This window comes from Pinus tabuliformis, chromosome Q (assembly GCF_031772625.1).
Source record: "Pinus tabuliformis cultivar Carrire ecotype Pingquan chromosome Q, CPIR1, whole genome shotgun sequence".
Lineage (NCBI taxonomy): Eukaryota > Viridiplantae > Streptophyta > Pinopsida > Pinales > Pinaceae > Pinus > Pinus tabuliformis.
In genome coordinates this window covers 158669338-158680402 of record NC_142296.1, presented here as the reverse complement: position 1 = coordinate 158680402, position 11065 = coordinate 158669338, and the positions used below count along the sequence as shown (strand labels likewise).

General features: G+C 38.1%; 2 protein-coding genes across 2 annotated transcripts; both read right to left on the bottom strand.

Annotated features, from left to right (window-relative positions):
* Positions 1-1163: 1163 nt before the first annotated feature.
* Positions 1164-2476, bottom strand: LOC149218746 (receptor kinase-like protein Xa21). The gene is made up of 2 exons (XM_089386623.1): positions 1669-2476; positions 1164-1567 (listed from the first exon to the last, which is right to left on the bottom strand). Exons 1-2 carry the CDS (start codon positions 2474-2476, stop codon positions 1164-1166), a joined length of 1212 nt encoding a protein of 403 aa, XP_089242749.1.
* A 350-nt stretch (positions 2477-2826) lies between these two features.
* LOC149218745 (uncharacterized) lies at positions 2827-4374 on the bottom strand. The gene is made up of 2 exons (XM_089386622.1): positions 3659-4374; positions 2827-3586 (listed from the first exon to the last, which is right to left on the bottom strand). Exons 1-2 carry the CDS (start codon positions 4372-4374, stop codon positions 2827-2829), a joined length of 1476 nt encoding a protein of 491 aa, XP_089242748.1.
* Positions 4375-11065: the final 6691 nt, after the last annotated feature.

The following is an 11065-nucleotide window of genomic DNA, read 5'->3' as shown; positions in this document are numbered from 1 at the left end:
TATAAAATCTTCAATAAATTGACAACTACAATTCGGAGGGATCTCAAAATAAGATGAGCCATTTGGGCAGGCCCTTGTTGAAATATACAATGAGGCCTTTGGGTAGGGCCTTGTTGGAACATACAAAAGGTAAGTGGAAGAATCCATTTTAAGTAAACTCTCACATGGTAAATGCTTAAAAAATACATTACGTGGAAATCATGATTAAGGATTGAATTCTATAAAAACACTTTGAAATTTTATGTTAGGGTTCCAAATTTTTTTCATTGTGTACTTGTTTTATTTTCTTTGTCATGGTTAAGATATGAGCTTTAGTGATAATAGATTATACAATGTTACAGACACACATGCATGTAAATTTCAAATTTCACTAAACATGTAGGGAAATTGAAGTGGAAAAAAAAGCCAATAAGCATGACAAAATGACATAAAAGCAATAAGCATTTGGATGTAATGTGCATAATATTGAAAAGCAATAGAATTTTCCCTTCACTTCCATACAAGGATAAATACAAGAATTTACAATGAAGACAATTACAAAGTTACCAAATGAAATATGTGAAAGCTTTGACAATAAACATTAATGAAATAGAATTTATCCTTCACTTCCAACGAGGACCAATACAATAATTTATTGTAAAGACAACTACAAAGTTACATACGTGAAAGCTTTGACAATAAATATACTCGAAATAGAATTTATCTTCACTTCCATGCAAGGACAAATAGTAGACTTTATTGTGAGGACAACTACAAAGTTACCACTCAATGGAATATGTGAAAGCTTTGAAAATTTAAACATGGTTGAAAGCGAGAGATTGAAAGAGAGACATTTTCATAGGTTGCTCCCATCAATTTGAGAGATGTTTAAGAATGAAAAAGAATGAATTCTATGAGATCAATCCATAAAACATTTTCATGAATTCTTTCATTAATAGATGAGCAACTGAAACACATTAAGACATATCTAGTTCTATGATGACATTAAAATACTGAGATACAAAAGTATTTAGTTCACTTGTTGCCCAAATATTTCATTAACATAATATTGCTTCAGCTACTAAAAGAGTATAAATATTTGCAGCTAGATGAATACAAATCTTTAGAAATTAGAATATAGAGCTTTGATCACTTGATTCCATTGCACTATATTCCATTGTATTTCAATTACTATTGGAAAGCATAGCAGATATGCTTTTTCTCCTTGAAGCAGCTTTATTTCCCACCAATTCATCTCTAAGTCTTTCCAACACAGTTGACACATGTCTCATGGTTGGGCATTGTTCGGGCGAATCTTTTGAGCAGAGCAAACCAACACGTACCAGAGAAAGTAGGCATTTATATGTATCACATTCTTTAATTTCATCTCCATCCATCTCATTCAAGAGATGACTATCAATTATCTCTTTCACTCTATTTGGAAATGCTAAGTTCACCCACTTATGCAAGTTCAACTCTCCTGCAAACATGTTACTAGTTGGCCTTTTTCTAGTAAGCATTTCCAATAATAGAATTCCATAGCTATAAACATCTCCTTTAGTGGAAAGCCTCTCACCCAATCCATACTCTGCAGTTAAGGAAACTTTGATCAAAACTTACTCAAGAGATCCAATATATCTTTTCTGCGAAGAAAATACAAATCAAAGTAATGTTATTGAAGATCTATACCTGGTGCAATGTAACCCATTGATCCTTTCAGAGCAACAGTTAAATTTAGTGAATCACTAGTGGTTGCACCAATTAATTTTGCAATCCCAAAATCTGTTACATGACCAAACATGTTTTCATCCAACAACACATTGCTTGGTTTTATATCACAGTGGAGTACTTGCATAGAAGAATCATGATGAAGATACTCCATGGCATGTGCCACATCTATGGCAATGTCCAACCTTTTTTTCAATCCCAGCTCACATACATCATTGTTGTCATATTCATTAGGATACAAATGCTTCTCTAAGCTTCCATTACACATAAAGTTGAACACTAACGCTTTGAAATGGAGGTTGGAACATGTGGCTATGATTCTCATAATATTTCGGTGTCGCACCTTTTGTAAGGACTTACACTCTACTTTAAAACTCTTCAGCACTTGTTCATTTGGCAAATGGAAAACCTTCACCGCAACAAGCATACCATCACTCAAAAGTCCTTTGTACACTGATCCAAAACTACCCTTCCCCAACAAGTTGGCCTCGCTAAATCCATTAGTTGCTCTAGAAAGCTCTTGATATGATATACTTCCATGCTCTAATTTATGGAAAATAATTTGTGGAAAACCAATGTTTTGTACGTGCAAATACCTTCTTGAGAGGAATCCCAAAAGTATACAACATGATATAAAACCAATACCGCCAACAATTGGAAATACCACTTTTTTCAAAACATCAAAATGGCTTCTTGATGTTGGGCATGCTGGTAAGGAAAATACTTGTGGTCCACAGAGACCTGGATTTCCAATTAAGGATATGGTCATGCCTTGATTTGTAGGAAAACCTTCATTTGATATTTATCCTTCGAGATTGTTGAAAGATAAAATCAAATAGTGAAGCTCCTTCAACTTGTTGAGAGTAATTGGTATTGTCCCTGATAAGGAGTTACTGGACAAATCCAATTCCTTGAGATTTTGTAGATATCCAAGTGAATCTGGAATGGAACCTTTTAAGGAATTGTGAGATAGATTCAATGATTCTCGTGCAATGCAATTTTTGGGCGTCGGTGGAATGACACCAATTAATAGATTGGCAGAGACATCTATAGCTAAAGCATTTCCAAGTTTCTCTATCTCTAGAGGTAATGGGCCGTCCAAAAAGTTATGTGACAAATTCAAATAAAAATATAAGGAAGAGTGGTGACTTCTAGTGGTATGCTTCCACTGAATCTATTGTGAGACAAGTCAAGTAATCCCAAATTCTCACAGTCTCTTAAGCTAGGAGGTATTTTATCTGATAAATAGTTGTGATGAAGATAAAGTTTCCATAGTTGTTTAAGATGGCATAAGGAATTGGGGATTTTTCCAGAAAGCATGTTTCTGCTAATATCTAGGAAACCAAGATGCTTCAATTGTTTAAAATCATCAGGGATGTTTCCTTCTAATCTGTTGTTTCCTAAATCCAACATTTCTATTTTTTCAAGGCTACCTAATGGTGGTATACTACCATTTAATAGATTTCCACTTAAATTTAGAAAGATCAAGTTGCTAAGATTCCCAATATGTGTAGGGATGTTACCTTCTATTAAGTTGCTTGATAATAACAAGTAAGACAAATTGGGAGAAAGCATGGTTATCGCAGGGGGCAAAACACCACTTAATTTATTATGATTTAAATCTAGCTCTTTTAGGTGAGAACAATTCGTAAGAGCTGCAAAAAAGGGCATAGTTGTAGTGCTTCCACTATCGAGTTGATTGGACTCTAAGTCTAACTCTTCAAGAAGTGATAACTTACCCAACTCTGCTGGCACACTCCCACTCAACATATTGTCTCCAAGACCCACTCTCATGAGCTGGGAACAATTTCCAATGGAATTTGGAATGTTTCTAGTTAATCTATTTCCCCATAAAAGGAGACTCTTCAAATTAAGCATACTTGACAAAGAAGAGGGGATGATGCCTACCAATTCATTGTGATACATAGAAAGTATATGCAAATTGGTGAGCTGACCCAATTCTTGTGGAATGGTGCCAGTGAGCTTGTTCATAGAAATATCCAAGTAAATTAAAGTGGAGACATTTAATAAAGCTGTGGGAATGGGACCGGACAATAAATTGTCATGGACAATAAGTGTTTGCAGATGGGACAGTAAGCCCAATTCCGGGGGAATCATGCCACTGAGTTTATTATTATAGATATTTAAACTAGTCAATGTCGAAATATTCGACAAAGAAGCGGGAATGGTGCCAGTGAATTCATTTTCTGATAATTCAATTTGTTCCAAAGTATAGAGCAAACCTAATTGGGGTGGAATGGAACCATTGAGACTATTTTTTGCTATTCCTAAAGCAATCAAATCTGAAAGGTTTGCTATGGAAAAGGGAATGACACCTGTGAGGCTGTTCGCTACCAAGTTGAGAAGTTGTAGACGTGGAAGTGAACACAACTCGGTGGGGATGCTTCCCTCCAATTGATTGGAATTCAGGTTGAGCGTTCTCAAACGAAAGAGGCGTCCCAATTGAGGTGGGATATGACCATAAAGCGCATTGCGGGAAAGATCGAGGGAGTTAAGAAACGACAAATTGCCGAGTGAAGGAAAAATGGTGCCTTGCAGATCCATGGCACTGAGGTTGAGCGCGATCACTATGTCAAATGGATGGCGGTGGGTGCAGGTCACCGCAGTCCAGTTGCACAAGGGAACCTCGGAACTCCAATCGGCCATGGATTGATTAGGATTATGGGTGATAAGCGACTTAAACGCCAATAGCGATTGTCGATCATCATGAAATGAGTGAGCAAAGGAGGAAATGATTAAGGGGAACAACAGCAGCAAAGGGAGAGAGAAAGAAAAGCAGAGAGACGGCATCACCATGTTCGAAGTGGATATGGGCAAAGGAGAACTTCCAGACTCTGCGTTTTGTGCACCACCTCTCAGCTATTTAAAACTCCTGAACTTAGGTCGATGGCAGATTTACCGGAATTTAACAGTCAAAAGAATTCTAGATATTCTTGAATCCGCAATCGACGTAAAAATGTCCATTCAGATTTCAAAAATCTGCCATCGAAATAAAGATATCCATATTTAAAACTGTTAAAAAAATGGGATTTCTTTTGTAGATATTCTGAAATTTGAAATAGACATTAAAATGTCCATTTAAAACCGGTAAAGAAATGGAAAGGGAAGAAATGAGAGCTATTAAGTGCCGTGGGTCAATGCCTTTTTCTCCTTTTTCAAACGCGTGTTGTTGAGATAGAGACGTCTGAAGTGCCGTTGGGTTAGCGCGTTGGTATGTCAAGCGCGTGTTGTTGACATAGAGAGACCGGCACTGAATAAAATAAAACTACGGAAGCTTCTCTGTGCTGATCAGATGCTGGCCGTGCGAATAAAAATACCGCTAACCAAATCAAACAAAACATATCTCGGGAGCTCTTAATTGGCGTTGGGTCGACGCTTCGGTTTTTCAAACGCGTGTTCGGACCGGCACTGAAGAAAACCAGGCGAAGTTTGTCAGCCACATGAATAAAATTATCTCAAAGCAAACCAAACAAAAGATATCCCCAGAGTTCTTAGTGGCGTTGGGTGGACGCTTTGGTTTTTCAAACGCGTGTTGGAACTGGAACTGAAAATGGTGGCCACATGAATAAAAATATCTGAAACATGAATAAAAATATAAATGGTGGCCACATGAATAAAAATATCTGAAACATGAATAAAAATATAAATGGTGGCCACATGAATAAAAATATCTGAAACATGAATAAAAATATAAATGGTGGCCACATGAATAAAAATATAAATGGTGGCCACATGAATAAAAATGGTGGCCGCATGAATAAAAATATCTGAAACAAAACATATAACGAGACCACATGAAACAAAACATATAACGAAAGCTCTTACGTGGCGTTGGGTTCACGCTCTGGTTGTTCAAATGCGTGTTGGGACCGGCACCAAAGAACACTACGCGAAGCTTCAAATGAGATGGTCGTTGGTTGAGACCGCTCTGAAGAACAGTACCCTAAAAATGAGATGGTGGCCACATGATTAAAAATATCTCAAACCAAATCAAACAAAACATGAGCTTCGGGTAGTTTTCTCATAGTAAACATAGAACATGAGATCATTTTTCATATCTAAGTATTTACAATGCACTTCCTTGTATTTTGAATAATGATTAATTTCTTTATGAATTTAATAGTAAGAGTTGTTCTTCGTGTAACCTTTTTTAAATAACAAAATATAATATTGTATTTAATGAAATGTCTCATCTCTCCATGCAAAGAGGTTTTTCTAAGTATTTCACCAACATTTCCTTACTTTATTATTTTCTTTTTCTCCCTTAGGAATGACTTCCTTATTCTCTTTTTTTCCCTTAGGAATGAACTCCTTAAGATGACCGAATGTATTTTTCCTCCGATTTGAATTGATCTCCTTGGAAACAAGTAGTTCTGGAAGGTAGGACCTTCATTGCTTTGGCATAGAGCATTTGGAGCAATGATGGCATGACCGAATGTATTTTTCCTCCAATTTGAATTGATCTCCTTGGAAACAAGTAGTTCAGGAAGATAGGACCTTCATTGCTTTGGCATAGAGCATTTGGAGCAATGATGGCATGCTAATACACAGGAATGCATCTCTCTATGTCAAGCCAACTAGAGCAATGAAGCTTCAATTACTAACTTTCCAAGATCAAGAGAAAGGTATCTTAGCCTACTAACTAGGGTAGGTTACGGTAGGTTTCTCCTCAACTCTAGGGTGTCAAATAGAGTTATAACAATCATTTTTTAAGTTTGAATTGAATTCTTAATGTAGGCATTTCATCTATGCGTTAACATGATTTTAAAGCTTGTCCCATATCAACTCAATTCATTGGTGTCGAAGCTCAAATCACCGCCCCCTTTTTTTGTAAGCTAACTCCATTGATTATCAACATGATGACATATCAAGAAGGTGATTGTTAGGCGCCTTTTGGTCTACCACTAGGGAAACTAGACCAATGGCAATGTAGGAGACTTTTTCCATGAGAGTTTTGAAGTAAAAATTATACAAAACATAATAATTGTTTTTTTGGTCCAAACAATCTAATTTCCTAGACGACTAACATATCGATATTGATAAGCTATAGAGTATCTATAAAAACTAAAAAAAAAAATAGAAATTCATAGGCTTTAGAACTATCATAAAATCTCAAAACATGCAAAGGGTTCCACCTTAATGGGGTCTACAACAGATTTATTGGTTGTCCCTGGGCTACATTATAGGGCCAAGAAGGCTTCAATGCACTTCATTCTATTGTCTATATTCTTCTTTGAAGTTGTGTTTCATCAAGCATGAGATTGCCTAGTAATGTTTTCATCTACCAATAGAGTGTGATGCCGCTTATATATTAGTTTAGGCATGGGGGCTTCACTCAATGGACCTCTAACATAGCAAGTGTGTTCGTGGCATACTAAACAATACCCTTAATTTGACTACATATTGAAAAATACCCAGAGACCAATGGCTGCAATTTCAAATTAAAACACTAGCACAAAGGAGCACCATGCCATTTCAAGACTGCAGACAGTTTATTGACCTTTTTGGTCAAAGTGCACTAAAGGATGGGGCCAAGATGGTTGAGTTTTACTTACATAATACGACCCTCACAGATATGAATATTTCGGATCCTAATGTAGGGCTAGGAGATCTACAATTAATGGTTTTGGCATCATGGATGAACTATGAGAAGTCAAGGGTTGTATAGACAAAAATTCTATTGGCCAGAGAAAAAAATGAACCTCTTTTCATCAGAGGTTAACAATCAAATCCCATGGCCCTAATCAGCATCCATAATCTAATTGCAAATAATCCTCCGCTAACACTAAGATATCTTGCTGCCCAAGAGCAAGAAATTTCACATTTTGAGGATATGTTTAGGCTGCTAAGAGATGGTGATATACATGCCTGCTAAAGGAGATGGAACACACTACCACATAGCTTGAAGATCAGAGAAGATCACTCCCCTCAAAGGTTGAGAGAGGAACTCAACAGGACACCTATGTATAAGCAATCAATGCAAATGTTGAAGGTCAATTGAAGAGGCCTAAAACTGAGTCCACCACTACTCCTAGGGATGCTAGAGGGAAGAACAGAAGAAGAAGAAAAGAGGCAGTGGGAAGAAGTAGAAAGGAAAGCAGGCTTCTATAAACAAGAAGAAGAGACCATAGCAGAAGAATGGGATGTGAGAGAGGCTACCAGAGCCATGAAGGACATGGGCATTGACTAAAAGAGGATGAGCAACAGCTTCAATAGGGGGGTGATGATGAGCCTCATTATTGAGTAATTATATGGGCCTTAAATGGCCTTAATTCACCTCCTAGCTTAGTCAAACCAACTATTCTCACAACTTATTGCATACTTTTGATTATATTTTGTTTATGAAATGAGTTAGAGTTGGATATTTGGCTTTGTGGTCTAATGCACATGTAATGCAGGAATAAGGGATGAATGCAAGGAACTATGGAAAAGATAAAGGATAAAAGGATAAATGCAAGGAACTATGGCAAAGACCTTGGGTAAAACTAGAATGGGACAAGGGAGAGTAACTATAGGAGGTAAATCCTCCTCATTTACTAACCCTCCATTCAGAAAGTCCACCATCAGCTCAGAGTTCACACAACCATCACTTTGAAGACTAGAAGATAGCCAAGCATGTGAAAAGGACATAAAACAATTTTTCTTGAGTTAGAGGCCAAGCCTCCCTAATGGGAAGGAAGTCGTTAGAGACTTCAAATTTATAAATAGAAAGGCTGAGGACCTTAGTAGGATTTGGATTTTCTATTCTAAAACTCTGTTTTATTTCGGAGCTGAAAAGACTTGTGACAGTTTGCTCTATAATCCATGGTTTTTCTACAATAAGAATGAGTTATGTTTAAGCCAACTTTGAGTTAACCTCGAGGGCTGAAGATCTTGGGTTAGGGCACGAACCAAGCAGCCACAACTCCTCTTTACTGTACATTTATGATAGCATAGAGTTATGTTTTGTTCATTTGTTTAAGTGGCTTCCTGGTTCTATTTACCTGCTTAAATAGCTTTCTGGTTTACTTGCTCATTTGCTTAAATAGATTCATGGTTTTTTCATTGGTTATTTGCTGAATTAGCTTTCTGGTTCTATTCATCTGTGTTGTGCTTCAGTTTACTTTCATTTCTGCCTTCTTTCAGTTCACAGGTTAGTTAAAGGAAAAAATCACTATCAGGTTGTGCACAGGTGTCTCGGCCTCATCTCCTCCCTCTGGGACCATGACTTGAGGAAAGGACCCTCCAACAACCCCAAAAACATAGTCTCTGGTTCTCGCATGGGCTGTGGAGTTCGCTGTTTAACGCAGTTACTGGTTCACCATCACTGGTTCTCTTTGTCATTTTCATTTGAAACCACCTTCAGCACGTTCCTCATCCATCGCTTCATCGTCGTCAAATCACCAACAAACCTTCACATTCACCATCCGATTCACTATTTTCTCCAATTGTTGCCTCACGTGGAGTCCACCACTAAATTTATGAACTTTAAGTCCCCACTGTCAATCTGCCTCTCCTGATTCGATAGCCATCGCGTCACCTCCACACCTTTAGGTGTTTTAAACCCCCATCTTCGATTTGCCTTGCCTGATCCGACGGCTGTCGCTTCACTCGATCGCTAACTAGCTTGGCTGATCTCCACCGTTGATCAGCCCTGCCTAATCTAATGGCTATCGCGCGATATCGTGTGGTTTTTGTCCAATAGTTATCCGCCCAAGGGTACACGATGAGAGTGGTTTCTCTGTGCTACGTGTCGCCTAGTTAGGCTAATCGCGCAAAATTTTAGAAAGCCACTTACAACTTTGAGGGCGTACGATAAACAAATTATCGCCCTCTAAACCTGCTTCATCATTTCTGCACGTTTCTTTTGCTCGCAATCTAATCTCAGCCTTCCATCTCCGGTTAACCCTGTTCGTTCATCTATTCACCCAACTGCCGTGATATAATCTCAACCGTTCATCCTGTTAGTTAACCTTGTTCACCCATTTATCTATGTAACCTCCTGTGATCCAATCTCTGTCGTTCATTTGCCTTTCACCTGACTGATCCAATGGTTCTTATGCACTGTTTCTCCCTCACGTCCTCCTTTCACTGATTTCGACCTCCGATTTCTTTTTCCGCTTGAAACCCAATTTAGCCTAAGTTTCTTTGCTTACACCTTAGTCTAGTTTTGATGCTCTTTAATTCTGCAACTTAGATAATTAGCATTAGATTAGTGTTAATTTAGCAATTATGCTTAGCATAGTTGTTTGATTGGTTAGTTAGGTTATGGTATGGTTTAAGCATTTCATGTTGTTTTCTTCATTACTGCAGTAGAGTAGCTCTCTCTTAGAATAGGTTTGCTCTCCTTCCATCAAAGAATTAAGCTTCTTTTGACCCTATAGAAGTTTGGCTTGGAACCCTTGGGGTCTCTTGCCAGATGAGCAGTGACAACAAGCAGTATCTTCACTTTTACTTGTGCATATAACACTGTCACCTCCAGGTTTGTACGAACCCCGCGTTGATAAGTAAAGATGGTAGCCTGGGAGTTGCAGCATTATTGTTGCAATACCTAGGCTCATTAGTACCTATATATAGAAATACACGAGATCTTTTATGTTCCTTTCTGGTTGAGTTATACGAGTGGATCACGAAGCTAGCAGATATCCAAGGAAGGTGGAAACTTGACAGTCCTATTGTTTGGACCCCGGAGCTATTACAAAAATTGTAAGCATCTGAGGATAAGATTGTCGCGCTGTCAATCATTGGCTCAATCGCATCATAGGAGGATTTGTAAATAAATTTTCAGGCGACACCTCAGTTAGCTATTGTGAGGTGGAGCGGCGATTTTTCAAAGGAACGCGAGATAAGTACTTGAAATCTTTGAATACCTGGATTAAAATGTTATTGTGCGAAAAGCGGGTTATGCAGCTACCTTGATGTTCGAAGCTACGCAATGTGGAAAAAATTATAGAAATGAAGGAAAAAAGGGTCCTGGATATAGCCCATTGATTTCACCTCTATGAGTAGACGAAGAAGGGATAGTGCAGGCTTCTTCGCAAAGTGCTATTCAGTTAATAAGACAAGCATTCCCACGACTACCACCTCCACCCACTCCACCTCCAACTTCCCCACCATCACCTGCGACTTCACTCGTACCACCTCCGCCTCCACTGCAATTCAGTATGATGAATTCAGTGAAGCTCCCTTTGTTCAAAGGCTTGGGAAATGAGGACCCAGACTAGTTCTGGTTTGTCATGAAATCCATGTGGGAAGTTCAGGATGTTACAGATGATCACATGAAGAAGGCGACAATGGTTAGTGCTTTGCATGATTGCGTGCTAACCAGGTATATCAAGTACTCTAATGATAACCCGAA

Excerpts from the sequence above, each read along its gene's own strand:
- LOC149218746 (XM_089386623.1), bottom strand. The coding sequence starts at position 2,476 with ATGACCATATCCTTAATTGGAAATCCAGGTCTCTGTGGACCACAAGTA. Across the intron at positions 1,568-1,668 it reads AATGGGTTACATTGCACCAG|AGTATGGATTGGGTGAGAGG; the intron begins GTATAGATCTTC and ends CCTTAACTGCAG.
- LOC149218745 (XM_089386622.1), bottom strand. The coding sequence starts at position 4,374 with ATGGCCGATTGGAGTTCCGAGGTTCCCTTGTGCAACTGGACTGCGGTG. Across the intron at positions 3,587-3,658 it reads ATTCCACAAGAATTGGGTCA|TATGCTTAATTTGAAGAGTC; the intron begins GCTCACCAATTT and ends TTCTTTGTCAAG.